General features: G+C 42.9%; 1 protein-coding gene across 5 annotated transcripts in view; it reads right to left on the bottom strand.

The window, feature by feature from the left end:
• Nucleotides 1-19,725, bottom strand: part of LOC137371266 (high affinity cationic amino acid transporter 1-like) — a 102,560-nt gene that overhangs the window by 42,334 nt on the left and 40,501 nt on the right. For all 5 annotated transcript variants that reach the window (XM_068033535.1, XM_068033536.1, XM_068033534.1 and 2 more), the window contains 2 exons: nt 12,187-12,589; nt 8,880-9,038 (listed from right to left, as the gene is read on the bottom strand). In XM_068033535.1, the coding sequence (XP_067889636.1) occupies nt 8,880-9,038; nt 12,187-12,556 (529 nt within the window). In that variant the 5' untranslated portion in view covers nt 12,557-12,589. The remainder of the gene's footprint in view (nt 1-8,879; nt 9,039-12,186; nt 12,590-19,725) is intronic.

Genomic DNA, 19,725 nt, shown 5'->3' with positions numbered 1-19,725 from the left:
TGTACAGGACCTTGGTGAGACCACATCTGGAGCACTGTGCAGAGTTTTGGTCTCCTTATTAGAAAAAGCATATAATTGCATTAGCAGTTCAGAGAAGGTTCACTTGACCAATTCCAGGGACGAAGGGCTTATCTTACGAAGAAATGTGGAACAGGTTGGGCCTTTACCAATTGAAGTTTAGAAGAACGAGAGGTGATCTCATTCTTCTAAACTTCAATTGGTAAAAGCCCAACCTGTTCAATCTTTAGTTTAGTTTAGAGATACAGCACTGAAACAGGTCCTTCGGCCCACCGAGTCTGTGCCGACCATCAACCACCCATTTATACCAATCCTACATTCCTACCATATCCCCACCTGTCCCTATATATTTCCCTACCACCTACCTATACTAGGGGCAATTTATAATGGCCAATTAACCTATCAACTTGCAAGTCTTTGGCATGTGGGAGGAAACCGGAGCACCCGGAGGAAACCCACGCAGACACAGGGAGAACTTGCAAACTCCGCACAGGCAGTACCCAGAATCGAACCCGGGTCCCTGGAGCTGTGAGGCTGCGGTACTAACCACTGCGCCACTGTGCCGTAAGATAAGTAGGACCTCAGAGGTAGTAATCTCAGGATTGCTACCAGTGCCACGTGCTAGTCAGAGTAGAAATGAAAGAATAGTCAGGATGAATGCGTGGCTTGAGAGATGGTGCAGGAGGGAGGGGTTCAGATTTTTGGGACACTGGGACCGGTTCTGGGGGAGGTGGGACTATTACAAATTGGATGGTCAACACCTGGGCCGGACTGGAACCAATGTCCTTGGGGGTGCTTTTGCTAACGCTGTTGGGGAGGGTTTAAACTAATGTGGTCAGTGGACAGTAAGGAGGTAGTAACTAAAGCCTGTAAGGAACCAGATAATGAAGTCAGCGTGACTAAGGGAAAGAGTAGGCAGCGAGCAGATGATGAACGCAAAGGGACTGGTGGGCTGAGGTGCATTTGTTTTAATGCAAGAAATGTAGTAGGTAAGGCAGATGAACTCAGGGCTTGGATTAGTACATGGGAGTATGATGTTATTGCTATTACTGAGACTTGGTTGAGGGAAGGGCATGATTGGCAACTAAATATCCCAGGATATCGATGTTTCAGGCGGGATAGAGAGGGAGGTAAAAGAGGTGGAGGAGTTGCATTACTGGACAAAGAGGATATCACAGCTGTGCTGAAGGAGGGCACTATGGACGACTCGAGCAGTGAGGCAATATGGGCAGAACTCAAATAGGAAGGGTGCGATAACAATGTTGGGGCTGTACTACAGGCCTCCCAACAGCGAGCGTGAGATAGAGGTACAAATGTGTAAACAGATTCTGGAAAGATGTAGGAGCAACAGAGTGGTGGTGATGGGAGATTTTAATTTTCCCAACATTGACTGGGATTCACTTAGTGTTAGAGGTCGAGATGGAGCAGAATTTGTAAGGAGCATCCAGGAGGGTTTTCTAGAGCAGTATGTAAATAGTCCAACTCGGGAAGGAGCCATACTGACCTGGTGTTGGGGAATGAGCCCGGCCAGGTGGTTGAAGTTTCAGTAGGGGACTACTTTGGGAATAGTGATCACAATTCCGTAAGTTTTAGAATACTCATGGAAAAAGACGAGAGTGGTCCTAAAGGAAGAGTGCTAAATTGGGGGAAGGCCAACTATACCAAAATTCGGCAGGAGCTGGGGAATGTAGATTGGGAGCAGCAGTTTGAAGGTAAATCCACATTTGATATGTGGGAGGCTTTTAAAGAGAGGTTGATTAGCGTGCAGGAGAGACATGTTCCTGTGAAAATGAGGGATAGAAATGGCAAGATTAGGGAAGCATGGATGACAGGTGAAATTGTGAGACTAGCTAAGAGGAAAAAGGAAGCATACATAAGGTCTAGGAGGCTGAAGAAAGACGAAGCTTTGGAAGAATATCGGGAATGTAGGACCAATCTGAAACGAGGAATTAAGAGGGCTAAAAGGGGTCATGAAATATCTTTAGCAAACAGGGTTAAGGAAAATCCCAAAGCCTTTTATTCATATATAAGGAGCAAGAGGGTAACTAGAGAAAGGATTGGCCCACTCAAGGACAAAGGAGGAAAGTTATGCGTGGAGTCAGAGAAAATGGGCGAGATTCTAAACGAGTACTTTGCATTGGTATTCACCGAGGAGAGGGACATGACGGATGTTGAGGTTAAGGATAGATGTCTGATTACTCCAGGTCAAGTCGGCATAAGGAGGGAGGAAGTGTTGGGTGTTCTAAAAGGTATTAAGGTGGACAAGTCCCCAGGTCCGGATGGGATCTATCCCAGGTTACTGAGGGAAGCGAGAGGGGAAATAGCTGGGGCCTTAACAGATATCTTTGCAGCATCCTTAAACACGGGTGAGGTCCCGGAGGACTGGAGAATTGCTAATGTTGTCCCCTTGTTTAAGAAGGGTAGCAGGGATAATCCAGGTAATTATAGACCGGTGAGCCTGACAACAGTGGTAGGGAAGCTGCTGGAGAAGATACTGAGGGATAGGATCTATTCCCATTTGGAAGAAAATGGGCTTATCAGTGATAGGCAACATGGTTTTGTGCAGGGAAGGTCATGTCTTACCAATTTAATAAAATTCTTTGAGGAAGTGACGAAGTTGATTGATGAGGGAAGGGCTGTAGATGTCATATACATGGACTTCAGTAAGGCGTTTGATAAGGTTCCCCATGGTAGGCTGATGGAGAAAGTGAATGCGCATGGGGTCCAGGGTGCACTAGCTAGATGGATAAAGAACTGGCTGGGCAACAGGAGACAGAGAGTAGCAGTGGAAGGGAGTTTCTCAAAATGGAGACGTGTGACCAGTGGTGTTCCACAGGGATCCGTGCTGGGACCACTGTTATTTGTGATATACATAAATGATTTGGAGGAAAATATAGGTGGTCTGATTAGCAATTTTGCAGACGACACTAAGATTGGTGGAGTAGCAGATAGTGAAGGGGACTGTCAGAGAATACAGCAGAATAGAGAGAGATTGGAGAGTTGGGCAGAGAAATGGCAGATGGAGTTCAATCAGGGTAAATGCGAGGTGATGCATTTTGGAAGATCCAATTCAAGAGTGAACTACACAGTAAATGGAAAAGTTCTGGGGAAATTTGATGTACAGAGAGATTTGGGTGTTCAGGTCCATTGTTCCCTGAAGGTGGCAACGCAGGTCAATAGAGTGGTCAAGAAGGCATACGGCATGCTTTCCTTCATCGGACGGGATATTGAGTACAAGAGTTGGCAGGTCATGTTACAGTTGTATAAGACTTTGGTTCGGCCACATTTGGAATACTGCGTGCAGTTCTGGTCGCCACATTACCAAAAGGATGTAGATGCTTTGGAGAGGGTGCAGAGGAGGTTCACCAGGATGTTGCCTGGTATGGAGGGCGCTAGCTATGAAGAGAGGTTGAGTAGATTAGGATTATTTTCATTAGAAAGACGGAGGTTGAGGGGGGATCTGATTGAGGTGTATAAAATCATGAGAGGTATAGACAGGGTGGATAGCAAGAAGCTTTTTCCCCAGAGTGGGGGATTCAATTACTAGGGGTCACGAGTTCAAAGTGAGAGGGGAAAAATTTAGGGGGGATATGCGTGGCAAGTTCTTTACGCAGAGGGTGGTGGGTGCCTGGAATGCATTGCCAGCGGAGGTGGTAGACGCAGGCACGATAACGTCTTTTAAGATGTATCTAGACAGATACATGAATGGGCATGAAGCAAAGAGATACAGACCCTTAGAAAATAGGCGACAGGTTTAGATTTAGGATCTGGATCGGCGCAGGCTTGGAGGGCCGAAGGGCCTGTTCCTGTGCTGTAATTTTCTTTGTTCTTTGTTCTTATTAAAACATATGAGATCCTGAGGGGAATTGAGTGAGTGGATACCAGGAGGATATTTCCTATGGCAGGGGAGACTAGAACTAGGGGACACCGTTTAAAAATAAAAGGTCTCCCTTTTAAGACGGAGATGGGGATAAATTTTTTCTCTTGAGGCTCGTTAGTCTGTGGAATTCTCTTCCCCAGAAATCGGCGAAAGCACTAGAGGCTGGGTCATTAAATTTATTCAAGGCTGAGTTAGTTAGATTTTGATAGACAAGCGAGTCGAGGGTTACTGGGGGTGGGGGGGGGGGGGGGGTGGGGGTGGGTGCGCAGACAGGAAAGTGGATTTGAGACCACAGCCAGATCAGCCATGACCTTATCAATTGGTGGAGCAAGCTCGAAGGGCCAAATGGCCTACTCCTGCGCCCAAGTCCGATGTTCAAACAATCTAATAGCAAGCAGTTTTGGCACAGAATGGATGCAAGTATGATATATCTTCAAATAGTGTAACTTGAACATGGTCTGCAGAAGTTGCTCTGAGCTTTCCTATAAAAAGAACACTACCTCATCCAGTAACATGCCTTCAGTTCTCAAATCCTACACAGTCCCTCCACACATAAAATCTAGCAAATGTATCTAAAAAAAATGTACACAAAATACTGCAATCTCTAAAAGACTGATCCATAATAATCTGGAATCTAGGGAAATTGTCAGATACACAAAGCACTGTAAATAAGAGCCATTCCTCATCTTGGCTCCAGTCTAACAGCTGGTCAGAGGGGAAGTAAACGTGTAATATGCAGAGGGAAAATAACATGGCAGTGACAGTGCAACAGCACCTTATTCCTGATGCTTCTTGGCAGATTTCAATTTATGTAATTGGAGGAAGGAGGTTGATGCCCAAGAGGAAACATTTCAAAGACTAAAGTTTGACAAAGATTGCTGCTTGAAGCATCTTTTCTTTAATCACCGTCCTAAGTTTTTGAGTCATTTCCCCCCTCAATCTGCTTGAAAATGTGTTGCAAAACTTTCAGCTACAAAGCTGTAAAAACGTGAGAAAGTAAATGTTCAAACAGAGACTCGGCATGAGTCAGAAGTCAAAACTTGGCTTGGTCTCAAGCCGATGCTTAGAATTTGAAAGCAGACTCAACACCATCATCACTGTTAAGTAATAGCAACAGAATACACAACCAAGGTTGATACAAGCAGAAAAAGAACTGAGAAACAGCTGACAAGATGCTATATATAGCAGAAGGGAGAAATCATTAGATGGGATGATAGAAAAGCAGTGATAGACACCAATGGTGTGCAAACAAAAATGAACATAAATAGTCATCTGTTACATTTACAAACTTTATCTGCCTCCTAGTTATCTCCCAATTATATTGCTGGCACTACGCATAAAACAATCTATCCTTCAACAATGTGTACATAAAAATAAATGCAACCATATCAATATAGAAAAATTTCACACACACATACATATATACACCTACACACAGACAGACACACACTCGGAGCCAGTTTGAAGCAGAGCCAATTTTCCCAAAGTTATACCCATCTCCAGGAGCACAGAATAAAAACATATTGACAAGCTAGAATAGCTAATAGTTAATGTAACAAAAATATTCAAATGGAAAAGAGCGAAAGGCAGAAGAGGAGAATATAGAGGAAAAGGACAAGCAGAAATGTTTACATTATTTTAATTAAAATGTTATTCCCATTATTCCTGTTATATGTAGGATACAGGTATAAGCTTATTCCTGATGATTAGTTCCTTTAATATCAGCGTTTTAGTGGCATGCATGAACTAAATTTAGAAAAATCCCAAGCCTAAGATGCCAAGAATTTTCTTGCCAGCAGTCTAAGGATTAAAACCTTCCCAAACTAATAGAAAGCACTAGCATTTCTATAGCATTTTATCACCTCTCTCAGTTCAATGAATTGCTCAGACGTCACTGTCCTGGAAGCTCAAGTCTGCCTTGGCTCCTAATCTGCACATCTCTATTTAGTGTATAACCCACCAGTTAAATCTATGACTCTTGCAGTATTGTGTACTGCACCAATTATGCGGTTTTCTTCTTGCAGCTTTTAGGATTGATGTGGCATCTTCTCACATACAGACGCAAGACCAGAAGTGAAGTATAAAACAGGCAAATATAGATCAGTGCACTTTGAATGACGTCACCTGGAAGGCATCATCTCACTGGAGGCCAAAAGCAGCTACAGTACAAAAGCAATTAATGCAAAGCGCCATCAAAAAAAAAATTCTTAAAAACCAACTTCAGATGCTCAGTATTCAATGATTCACCAATTAATGTGCTTCCATGACGAGTCGGTGAGCAGCCTCCTTGCATGTGCTCCAATAAGTATATTAAATGTCTGCTTCTCTCAGCACAATTATGTGAGCAACAATTAAAACATTATTTTCACAGCAACGTATTAAAGGAAGCAAAGAAAATATTCCATCTTTCAGTGTAGTCTAAATTAAGTTCATTTTCCTCTGGTTTGTCTGTCTGTCTAGCTGTCTACACATCTATTCATTCCCCTCCCCCTCCTTGCTTTCAAAATCCTTCTATATTCATGCCTTCCACCCCGTTCATTCCCTTTTTTCTCTCTCCTTTTCCTTGTAAAGCATATACAAATCAGTACTGAGAAAGGGTGCAGTTCCAGGCTGGTTGGCAATTGCCTTTTTAAAAATCTTTTCATGAGCTGTGAGCATCACTGGCAAGGCAAGCATTTATTGCCCATCTCTATTGCCCTTGAGAAGCTTGTAGTGAGCCGCCTTCCTGAACCGCTGCAGTCCATCTGGTATGCGTATTCCCCTAGTGTTGTCAGGAAGGGAGTTCCAGGATTTTGCATCTTTCATACGGTACACCCTGGTGCCACTGTGCATCGGTGGTGCAGGGAGTGAATGTTGAAGGTGATGGATGGGGTGCCAAACAAGCAGACTGCTTTGTCCTGGATGGTGTCGAGCTTCTTTGGTGTTGTTGGGAGCTGCACTCATCCAGGCAAGTGCAGAGTATTCCTTCACACTCCTGATTTGTGCCCTTATAGATGGGGAGTCAGGACGCGAGTTACTCGCTGCAGAATTCCCAGCCTCTGACCTGCTCTTGTAGCCACAGTATTCATATGGCTGGTCCAGTTCAGTTTCTGATCAATGATAACCCCCAGGATGCTGATTGTGGGGGGAATCAGCAATGATTTTGCCATTGAATGTCAAGGGGAGATGGTTAGCTTCTCTATTGTTGGACATGGTCATTGCCTGGCACTTGTGTGGCAAGTAACATTTGTGCCACACATCAGCCCAAGCCAGAATGTTGTCTGGGTCTGGCTGCACATGGACACGGACTGCTTCAGTATCTGAAGAGTTACGAATGGTACTGAACATAGTACAACTATCAGCGAACATCCCCACTTCTGATCTTCTGATGTGGGGATGTTTGCTGATTGCAGAGTGTTTAGTACCATTTGTGCAGGAGTTTCTGGGAACTATTATTGTCGTCATAATATTCAGAAGCCTTCTTGGTTTTTCCTAGACTTGAAAATTAGGAATTCTGAATGCAGTCTGTCTCTACTGCAAAGTGACTTATCTGTTGCTGCAAGTTGTGTGTTTTTGGACACCTATGTGGAGAAGTTTGATGTGTGTGTCAAGGAGCAGTCATGCTTTAGAATAAGACAAATGTAACAGTATGTGTTGATATATAATATATACAGGAAAACAGCTTATTTTACACTTAAAAGATTCTTGAACAAGTTGTTGGTTTGGTTCTCTACCTCTAGCAATTTGGGATATAATCGAAATAGATCAAAGATGAATGCAACATGCTAAGCTAGCATGGTCACATACACAGTGAAGCGGTGTTCTGGCTCACCAATGTGAAAACAACCCACAACATTAGTTGAAGTCTTTTAAAGGCACCATAATCCCTATTCTAAATCCAAAATTAAACAAGGAAGGCATATAATACCCTATAGTAACTGAGCAAATGATTCTAAATTCCCACATGCCACAGTAGACTCCACTAGATTATCATTGCTGTAGGCTATGATCAAACCCAAGGGGCCAAATTTACTTGACCATCCAGCAGGCTCCCAATGTAATTCCACCAGACCGTTCCAAGGCCAGTGACACCAACTCCCTAGGCTGAGATTTATTGCTTCCACATAGTGAGGCTCAGTATGAGGTTGGAGGTTGAGGACACTCAGTGAGATGACACAGACCAACGTCCAGGATGGGCCGGGCCATGGAAATGGCCCAGATCACTGAAAGTGAGGCAAGTTTTTTTGTTTTTAGTATTGTCCTTTATAAAAGAGTCAAATGAGAGCAGAAATCTTTTCTCTGGGGGCCAGTAGGACTGGGCATTCTCTTCATCCCCAACTCATCAGCCCAAGCAGCAGGAGTTACCAGCAACATGGGGTTGGTGAGAACTCAAGATGCACCTGTGATGACACAGGCGCCTATGCTGTTGAGGGACTCTGCTATTGATCCCACATACTCCAGCAGGATCAACACTGAAGGACACTAGCAGGTACAAACCTGGCTTACCTGCTGATATTGCAGCTTGAGAATTTTTAGGAACTGTTGATGCAACAGATAAACAGTTAGATTCCAATTTAAGATTAAATCGCCAAACCCCTGGAGCAGATTATTGAGGCCATGCTTATTTCAATAATACCAAACACTGAAAATAAGGAAAATAGGTTAAAAACAGTTGTATATTGCCTGTTATGTTTGTGTCTTGAGTGTTAAGTTTGTAGAAATTATTTCTCAAATAAAGATGCTGGCCTCAAGACCAATACAAAGGAAGAGATCAATTGTCAAATAGCAGAACGGAGAAAGCAATAATGAAAAATAGTATTCTAGATTGGGATCTTTTCCTGCCAAACAGAAAGTGCCAATAAAGCTTGAATTTAGTGAAACAGAACACCGATCGTACTTGTACTGACTGAAGTCCATACTACGCTTCCATGGTACCGAAGCTCCGTTAAGCCGCAATTAACTCAACTAAATCCATATAATAGGTTTGTAAAAGAATACGTGCCTGTTAGCAGCAAGATTATAAATACAGCAAATATATCTGGATATTCTGCTAATACTCCAGCAGCCTTCATTGCCATATGTTGACGACAGAACACTTCGATGTGTTTACCGATGAGTTCATCAAACGTCGCACTCCATGCTCTTGCAACACTTGAAGTTCCTGTTGAGAGACAGAAAATATCTATCTAAATAGCACCAAACATCACTGTAGAAATTTGAATTAACACCCTCTTATGATGGAAATGGGCAATTAAACAAAAGGACTAAGTGTTCGTAGGTTCAGATATCCAAGCTGCACATTCTGTGTAGTATTAGTGTTCAACAAATCCACTTGTATTCTTCGATCTGGAGCCAAGTTTTAACCAACATTTCAGAAAACAGTATTTTGCACTGCAAACAAGTTGACTTACAAAAAATATTATTTCCTCTTCAGGTGGTCTTTTTCTAACTGCACTGCTAGTTGCAACATTTACGAATAGAAAAATTTTCTAACATTAGATTAGTACCAACAACACTGAGAATGAATTTGCTCTGAAATCATATGGTATTTGAATAGGACAAACCACACCATTGTAATGGAGCACTAACTGTATTACACAGCAGACAGATGTAGACTCTGAACAAGTCATATCCGACTCGAAATGTTAACTTTGTTTCCCTCTCCACAGATGCTGCTAGACCTGCTGAGTATTTCCAGCACTTTGTTTATATTTCAGATTTCCAGCATCCGCAGCATTTTGCTTCTGTTTTACAAGCAAATAGCTTTAGTTTCCTGTTATATTGAGTTATGCAAATGTGCTAAAACGTTCATGTACTGATAAAAGCCTCAATTTTGAAAACCAAAATTGGCAGAAGTAAAACCTGATTTTATACAGTTGACAAAATGAGACTGAAAACAGGAATCATTAATGCTTGGAAAAACTTCTCTCGAGAACGTTCCGATCTAAACAATGCTGACTAGGCTATAACAGATCAGTGTGTGTAATTCAGAATACAAGAGTTATATTAACCTCAATAAACAATTTCCTAATCTATTATATATTACAAACTGTGGGTGGTCCCACATTCTAATGGTATTGCACCAGTAGGCAACACTGTCATAATAATGTTATGTGACTCATTAACTTGAGTGGCACCCTACCTGCTGTTACAAGGTCAATCAACTGATCTCAAGCCTCTCTTGTGAAATCTGGTTGTGATTCCTAACTTTTCACATGCAGATGCACTGCAGCAATCCACTCATTCAAGAGCAGCGGGCATCTTGCTAAAGACTAAAGGTAAGTTCTCCAAGATTCCACAAAACAGAAATAGGGCAATATGATTAATGAATGCTGAAGCAGCCGATTGTTGGCCTGATAGGTCAGTAAGCACGAAAAAAAAAAATTCCAAACTTATAAAGAAACTAACTGTCCACTATCATAGGGGTCAGTCTGCTACTTCGTATGAAACACATCCTCGATGCTCCAATCCGATAATTCAACTGCACCAGCAGCTGAACATCTGATGTATTTGATGTTTCCCTCTCACACAATGCTTGGATTTTCTGAGATTACATTTGGATAAAGTCCTACAATACACCCAACCCACCCAATTAAGCAGGTATTCAGGCACAGAATCACAAACCCACACATAACTTTAATCCCCCTCACCCCAAGAAATATTGGGATCAGACCAAAACTCTCAAGGTTTTTTTTCTTAAACAGATAAGCAAATACATAGAATTCAACCATTTTAACAGATTCCTTTCTTTAAACTATTTGATTTCCTGTGGTACTGCACATTTGTAGAGAAGATCAAATGCTGCTTTCAGCAGGTCAAGTCAGGTTAAAGGATGGGGAAAACCACTGAAACGAAAGAAGGGTGAGGAAGGAGATGAAATGGGGAAGAAAAGAAGGGAGATTGTAAGACAGGGGGAGAGGAATCGCAAGTGAGAAAAGGATGGGGCGGAGACGGGCGAGCAAAGGAAGGGGAGAAAAGTAGAGGAGAAAGGAAAGACAGAAGGTGAGATGATAACTTATATATTTATATAGCGTCTTTAACATAATGAAACGTCCCAAGGCATTTCACAGCAGCAATATAAAACAAAGTATGACACCAAGCCATAAAAGGAGATATTAGGTCAAATGATCAAAAGCTTGGTCAAAGAGGTAGGCTTTAAGGAGTATCTTAAAAGGAGGAAAGCGAGGTGGAGGGGCGGAGGAGAGGTTTAGGGAGGAAATTCCAGAGTTTGGGTCCTAGGCAACTGAATGGTGGAGCAATTAAAATCAGGGATGCACAAGAGGCCAGAATTAGAGGAGCACAGCTATCGCGGAGGGTTGTGGAGCTGGAGGAGACTACAGAGATAGGGAGGGGAGAGACCATGGAGTGATTTTAAAACAAGGATGAGGATTTTAAAATCAAGACATTGCTTCACCAGGAGCTAGTGCAGATCAGCAAGTGCAGGGTTGGGGGAAAACGGGACTTGGCGCGAGTTAAGACACAGGCAGCAGAGTTTTGGAAGACCTCAAGTTTACAGAGAGTAGAATGTGGGAGACCAGCTAAGAGTGCATTGGAATAGTCAAGTCTAGAGGGAACAAAGGCATGAATGAGGGTTCCAGCAGCTGATGAGCTGAGACAGGGGTGAAGATGGGTGATGTTACGGGGGTGAAAACAGGCAGTTTTAGTGATGGCACGAATAGGCTGTGAACAGACTGGCTTAATCTCAGACTGTTGCCAGGGAGAGAAATGGAGTCAGTCGCTACGGAATGGAGTTTGGAGCAGGGACTGAAAACAATGATGGAGGAAAAGGGTCTAGGGAATGCAGAAGGGGCAATTACTCTTGTGTGTACCTTAACAGTTAGTGTTGGCCTACAGGCCCTCCTTGCCTACTTGGGTATGGGTGCAGCCAAAGGCTGCTGTAGACGGATTTCCCCCGCCCCAAAGTGATACCAATCTTTTTTTTTTAAATCAAATTTTTAAAAAAGTCCGAGAGGTCACCTTCATGTTCAAGCGGCCCCTCAGTTACTTACCCTTTACTACAGCTGGCTGCTCCTCTGACAGTGGGAGGCCTGCAATTGGCCCTCCAGCGGCCCTTAATTGGACTGGGAACCTGTCTCCATGCCAATTAAGTGGGTGCCCCAGTTAAAATGCCGAATGACTGTTTCCCACCCCCGGGGGCGGGTTCGGGACCCGGAAGCTGTCCCGGCTCCTATTGCCTGCCCCCATAGCGAAAATTCAGCCCCAACTCCCTAATCCTCACAATGCTCAATATAACACCAACACCAGTTAAATGCTCAGTGTGTAAATTTCTATCGCAATGCTGCACTTACCAATTATGTAAGAAAGTATTAGATTCCAGCCAGTGATGAAGGCCCACAGTTCCCCAACTGTAACATAGCTGTAGAGATAAGCAGAACCTGTCTTAGGGACTCTAGCACCAAACTCTGCATAACAGAGGCCTGCAAGCACAGAGGCCAAAGCAGCAATCAAGAATGAGATAACGATGGCAGGCCCAGCATTCTCCCTGGCCACTGCTCCCGCCAGCACATAGACACCTGCTCCAAGGGTGCTGCCGACACCAAGGGCAACCAAGTCCACTGTAGTCAAACATCTAGCAAGTCTGGTTTCATCATTACTGCAGTCCACATATTTACGGCGAACCAGCTGTCGTCCAAAATAAATAAGCGGTTTACAATCCATCTCGTTAGACCGAATTTGCTGAACGACAGAAACCTAAAATAAAAAGAAATATATTGATGAGAAGAAGGAAACATACTTTGCAAAGTATGTTTTGTTTTGATAGATTTTGTTTAGAAAAATAAACTAAGTTACACTTGTTATCTATAAACAAGATGTAAGGCAGCACTTAAGGCAACAAAATAAGGCCATACAATGAGCTGCAATAATGTTATCTGTATTTTTAGGAACAGTCATAATGCATCACAATGTTGTTAAGTTGTCACAAGTCCCCGCTCCACAGATCTTATTATAAATCATTTTACTACCAGCTCACAGGACAACAGTCTTGCTTGTACTGTGTCTTTATTGAACTGCCTGCAGTGAGTGCCTCATGGTAGAGGTCACATGACTACAGCAAGCCAGGAGGCACATTAGTACAGTATTCAATTTCTATCCCAAACTTACCCCTTTTCATACATAAATCACCAAAAAAAATTTGCATGCATTATCATTTACACTGCGAGTTGCCCAAGTTACGCACTATGCACACAACTGTTCTCATGTATTAGCAGTTCGTTATTCTTGTCCGTCTCTGCACATGCAGTGCACACATAGGGCTGAATTTTACGAGTGTGGCGCAGATGGCGAGATGCATCCCGCGCGGATGCACCGTCCCTGGGACCCCGCGACATTATGCGCAGGGGTTCATTTAAATAGAGGGGGCAGAGCAGCCACCCCCAATGATGTAGAGGGGGCGGCCATCGCATCCCCGAAAACAGCGCCCGGCACCACGCGCAGGCGTCATCTTTAAAGGGCTTTAAGCCCTTAGAAATAAGTTTAATTTTGAAAGGAAAAGTATTAGGATTTTTAAATTCTCAAATAATAAAGATATGGAGGCCCTTCCCCAACCCCCCCCACAATGGTCATTTCAATGCCCGAAATGACCAACGTTTGTTTTGCCTACCTGAACTTTACCCACCCCCCCTCAACCTTCAAACTTTTGCCCTTCAACCCCTTCCGACCAACCCCATATCCAACCAAAAGTGGTTTCCCCGCTCCCCAACCCCTCCCGCCCTGAAAATTTTATTCCTCCCCCCTCCCCACCAGGTTCCCAGCTCGGAACACCCTCAATGTTGCAGGTCAAGGCGGGCCTCTCCCCGCAGAATTTTACAAGCTGCCCCGCCGTGACCCACGCATCGAGGGGCTGACAAAATTCAGCCCATAGTGTTTAAATTGAGCCGGTCTCTTAATGGTGCGCGTGCACGCTGTCGTTAGCTGTTCATCTGGGTGATTTTCCTTCTCCGGGGAGTGTCATTTCCGTGTCACTTGTTGCCGCGGTTAACTGTTGTTGTTCCAATTCCGTTGTTGGGGTGCTGTGAACCTCTGGGACTGCTCTATGCAAATGGTGAGTTCACACCTTCCTGATTGACCGCCTGCAGTGCAGTAACAGCTTCTCCACCACATACTATTGAGGTGAGAACTGCTCTACACAGGTCCCAAGTTGCCACTTGGGCAAACTCTTGTTGACAGCATTGAAGGTCTGTACCCTGACTGGCTCTTCAATGCTCAATTCTGGCAATGGTTTGGCAGTTTTGTCAAAATGAAATTTGGCTTTCTGCCGTTTCACCTTGATTCATCACTCACACCTGCTACTAATTCTGGCTTAAGTAGCTTTGTTGCTATTGGAAGAATAGTTTGGGTGCGGCGTGACATTAGTCTTTGTACTGGACTACTGTCCATGCCTTCAATAGGTGTGCTCTCTCCACTCTGACACCATGTTACAAGCTGACAGGACAACAATCTTGCTTGCACAGTGTCTTTATTTAGCTGAACTTGTTTTGGCTGCCTGCAGTGAGGGCTGAATGGTGAGGTCACATGACTACAGCAAGCCAGGAGGCACATTAGTGCAGTATTGCATTTCAATCCCAAACACATTTCTGCCCAAAATATCTTTGTAATTGTTTTTCTAACATTATCTGCAACATAATTCAGAAAGCATTTCTAACAATTCAGTTAACACTTTAACCTTGTTACCTTCATTAGTAGAGACCTTATCATTCAAACGTATGCATATATTTTAAATAGCAGAATGAAAATGTTTATTCTCGATTTTAAAACAGATGGACATTTGAAATTCAATATGTAGCTTTTTGATCATCAATGGATCTCTACAATATGTACTTAACTAAATAACTCAGCTTCAAATTGATTGAACAGCAAGAAAACAATTGATCAGTGATACAACATCAGCCAAAGTGACAACATTCATCTTTCAACTTCCTATCTCACAGAGACCTGCATATCTTCAAACAGAAATGTTGCCAGTATTACTACAAAATAACTGTTTGGCCAGCCTAAAATGTTCTACATACTAACATGATATGGCGTGGAACGATAGGATGTGAGCTCACACATGCGATACTCCTCCAAACAGCAAGATCTACATCTCCATCAAAACAGAGGAGAAATGGCCAGCATATCAGTGCTGACACTTTTCTGCTCGCAGGATGGGTAAATCAAAATGGTGAACCTGCATAAGCAGAAACTTAAAGGCAGGTCATCTCTCCACTTGAACAGCTATGAAAAAGAGGGAAGTAGAGCAGAGAAGGAGACCACAAGAAGAGATGGGTATATTTGTGGAGAACATGTAGCAGTAAATAATAATCCAGACCCATTCTTTCTCACTGGGACAAATGCCTCATCTGGATAGTCAGGCAGAGAGCAGAAAAGCATAAATCTGAATCTAACCATTCCATTGTGAGGCATAGCTCACTGATTGGTGATTGACCAGACACCATGGGCTGGGTTTTACTGGTCATTTAAATGAGCCGCTTCGCTAAATATCGCGGTGGCCCCACAGAGCACTTCTCCTGCATGCACCACGCTGTTTTTTGAAGCTCGCCACTGGAAAGATTCAGCCCCATGTGCGGATTTAAAAGGAGCTGTGCCATGTCAATTAAGGTTGAAGCGAGAAAACAGTGAGAACTAGTGCTTTGGTCTCAATAAAATTGATGTCAACAACAACTTGCAATTATTTAGCACCTTTATCATACAAAAATGTTCAAAGAGTCTTCACAGAGATGTGAGGGAAAGAGGTAGGATTAGAGAAGGGATGGTGTACGCTTTCAAGAGAATTCAAAAGGAAAGAAGGTGAAAAGGCATAGGGATTTATGGAGGAATTCCAGAGACTGGAACCTGGGCAGCTGAAAGCACAGCAGCCAAATGTTGGGGTGAAGACAGCACACTGATGTTAGGTTAGAAAAGAGTTTTACTCTTCATCTCTTAAGCTCTAAGTGATTGGCAGTGCTTAACCATCCAATCCTGAAAGGAAAAATGCACAGATATACATAAAGACTGACAAGTTACAATGGAGAAACAGGCCATTTGGAACAATCAGCCCATTTCAGCCTTGAGCCTTCACATTGGTAAATAGTCTTAATCACATAGTCTCATCTCACTATTGCCTTTTCCATCATCCTTTATCCAATCTAATTTTAACTGCTGACTTTGTTTCTACCTCAACCACTAACACTGGAAGGGAATGCCATAGGCACACTATTTTTTTTATAAAAAGGCCCCCAGTTTGTTACAAATATCTCGGCCTGGAGTTTCTGCTTGGTCGCGCTGACCTTTTGAACACAATGGACCCACAAAAAATGTATTTCTTTTTAAATCGGTGAAGCCAGCGCAAAATATCGCACAATTTTAAACACAAATTACATTCACTGCAACATGAGTTTTCTGTGATCTCTTCTGCGTGTTTAAATATCACTAGAAGCAGGCTCCAACCACAAAACTGGTCACACCCCCAGGGTGAATTAATTACTGTTAGGAATTTCTGGTAATTGCATTCATTTGCAGGCCTTTGTGGAGACTCCAAAAATTAAGCTGGAACTTCTGGGTGCAAGGACACTAATAGGTATGTTTTGAAAAAAATTAAATGGTTCTGAACCGATCTTAAAAAGTCATTTTCAGTTATTTAAAATTGGATTACTCACAGATGGTGAATTATCATACTGATTAAAAATGAGTATTGTGTGATAAATCCATTTTCATCTGTGTTTATCAAACTGCACTTTATCACTCTTAAGTATATCCAGAACTTATTTTTATAAAGCAAAATTTTTAAAATAATGTTTTGAAATACTGTCCAATTGCGCTGAATCATGGCAGATTTCACATTCAGCCATATGCGAACGAGTGAGTGGAAATTTGAGGAAAAAGGAACTTCTCAAAATGAGCACAATTTTAGGCGATGTTTGCACCCAAAGCAGAAACTCTACCCCCTTATGATATTTAATCTTGTATCCATGGATGTTCATTCTAGATTCCTCAATTACATATAAGAACATAAAAAACAGGAGCAGGAATAGACCATTCAGCCTCTCCAGCCTGCTCTGCCATTCAATATTATTGTGGCGGATCTTCTACCTCAGTTCCACTTCCCCGGCCACTCCCCATTTCCCTTGATTCCTTGAGAGATCAATAATCTACCTATTCCAGACTTAAATACATTCAATGATGGAGCATCCACAACCCTCTGGGGTTCACTCCGAGTGAAGAAATTTCTCCTCATCTCAGTCCTAAATGATGGGCCCATTATCCTGAGACTGTGCCCTTGTGTCTTAGATCTCTCAGCCAGGGGAAACAACATCTCAGTATCTACCCTGTCAAGCCCCTTCAGAATTTTGTATGTTTCAGTGAGATCACTTCTCATTCTTCTAAATTCCAGAGAGTATAGGCCCAATTTACTCAGCCTCCCATCATAGGACAACCCTCTCATTCCAGTAACCAATCTAGTGAATCTTCACTGTACAGCCTCCAAGGCAAGTATATCCTTCCTTTGAGATGGAAACTTAAGCTGCGCACAGTACTCCAGGTGAGGTCGTACCAAAGCTCTGTGCAGAAAGACTTCCTTGTTCTTGTACTCCAGTGTCCTTGCAATAAAAGCCAACATGCCATTTGTCTTGCTAATTGCTTGCTGTACTTGCATGCCAACTTTGTGTTCCGTGCACGAGTGCACCCAAGTCCCTCTGATCATCAACATTTAGAAGTTCTATGCCTGTTAAAAAATATTCGGCCTTGCTAACATGAGAACAGGCAGCTTTGATCTACCCTGCACCATTCTGTCACAATGTCATGTACCCCTAATCTGCATTGTTCTAATGCAAAAAGCTCACCTTGCTCAGCTCAGTATAAACATTTGCCAAAAAATTAAATTAGCATAATTTTTAAAAAAGAGTTCAAACCAAACTATAGGCCATTAAACCCCAAACTTGGCAATACCCAATCATTACTACTTAAAATACAATAGGCCCAATGCTAGAAAGAACCAGCATGTGTCAGCAGTTGCAAGAGAAAAGGGCTGCATTTCTTTCTATCTCAATTTCTTGATTCACCACGTCTTCTTCTCAATTCTGGTACACTGTACACCCCTTCCATTCATTTTCAAAAAAACCAACTGCATGTCAGTCACATTAAAAGCAAGTTCCTGTTAGAAGATCATCCAAAAGTTCCCGAATGCGAGCTGCAGTTTCAGCCAACTGGATGTGTCGTGGAATTAGAAACAGAGGTGTGGAATTACTCGGGAAGGAGTGAAAAAAAAATCAGGAGAATCATCCCAAACACCTCCAAGTAGCAAGTAAATAATAAAAAGTTATATGGCTGAAGAAGTGAGGTTATCATTTAGAAAGATTAAAACATTGAGAGTTATGCTGAACTGTTCTCAGACACCATTTAGAAGGTCTTATCTGCATAGCCTTGAGGCAAACTGTGAGAAACCTACACCCACCAGTGTATACGATGCGCTTTCAGAATGGATAAGGACAAGGGCAACAAACTTGAGAAACAGATGTTACTTCTACACATTATCCTCATGATTCGAATAGCTCTTTCCCAGAAGGAACAATCGGGGGTACGCATCACAGGTACTGTATTTACCCAGAGATCTTCCACTGTTGGAAAATAATTTTGGAAGATTTTGTTTTCTGTAACTTTTATTTACCGGGTTCCTCCATGTCAGGGAGTTTGCTTGTAGTAAATGTGGATCCCGTTCAGCACATACTCCACTGAGCAGGATTTGTTTTGCCAGTTTTGGCATAATTGTCCAATCAGATTCAGCTACTGTCGAAAATGAACTTGGCCAACCACAGCAAGATAACTAACATAGAAACATAGAAAATAGGAGCAGGAGTAGGCCATTTTGCCCTTCGGGCTTGCTCCGCCATTCAAAAAAGATCATGGCTGATCATCTAATTTAGTACCCTGTTCCCGCTTTCTCCCATATCCCTTGATCCCTTTGGCATTAAGAAATATATCTATCTCCTTCTTGAATTTATTTAATGACTTGGCCTCCACTGCCTTCTGCAGTAGAGAATTCCACAGGTTTACCACCTCATCTCGGTTCTGAATGGCATACCCCGTGTCCTGAGACTGTGAGCCCTGGTTCTGGACTCCCCAGCCATGGGGCACATCCTCCCTGCATCTAGCCTGTCTAGTCCTGTTAGAATTTTGTAGATTTCTAGGAGATCCCCTCTCATTCTTCTAAACTCTAGTGAATATAAGCCTAGTCGACCCAACCCCTCCTTATGTGTCAATCCTGCCATCCCAGGAATCAGCCTAGTAAATCTTCTTTGCAATCCCTCCATGGCAAGAACATCCTTCCTCAGATAAGGAGACCAAAACTGCACACAATACTCCAGATGTGGTCTCACCAAGGCCCTGTATAACTGCAGAAAGACATCCTTGCTCCTGTACTAAAATCCTCTTGCAATGAAGGCCAACATACCATTCGCCTTCCTAACTGCTTGCTGCACCTGATTGCTTGCTTTCAGCGACTGGTGTACAAGGACACCCAGGTCTCATTGCACCTCCCCCTTTCCCAATCGATTACCATTCAGATAATAATCTGCCTTTCTGTTTTTACAACCAAAGTGGATAACCTCACATTTATCCGCATTATGCTGCATCTGCCATGCATTTGCCCACTCACCCAACTTGTCCAAATCACATTGGAGCCTCTTCGCATCCTCCTCACAGCTCACATTCTCTTCCCCGCCCCCCCACCGCTAACGCTGAGCAGTACATGCTTTGTACTACTGTGTTCAATGGGATGCACACATACCATCAAGAACTTGCACTTATTTAGCAGCTTTAACACTGAAGGAGTTCTTAAAGTGGGGCTAAGGACT

This window comes from Heterodontus francisci, chromosome 6, assembly GCF_036365525.1.
Source record: "Heterodontus francisci isolate sHetFra1 chromosome 6, sHetFra1.hap1, whole genome shotgun sequence".
In the NCBI taxonomy this organism is placed as follows: Eukaryota; Metazoa; Chordata; class Chondrichthyes; order Heterodontiformes; family Heterodontidae; genus Heterodontus; species Heterodontus francisci.
Note: the sequence above shows the minus strand (reverse complement) of the source record. Positions and strands in the feature narration are given on the sequence as shown.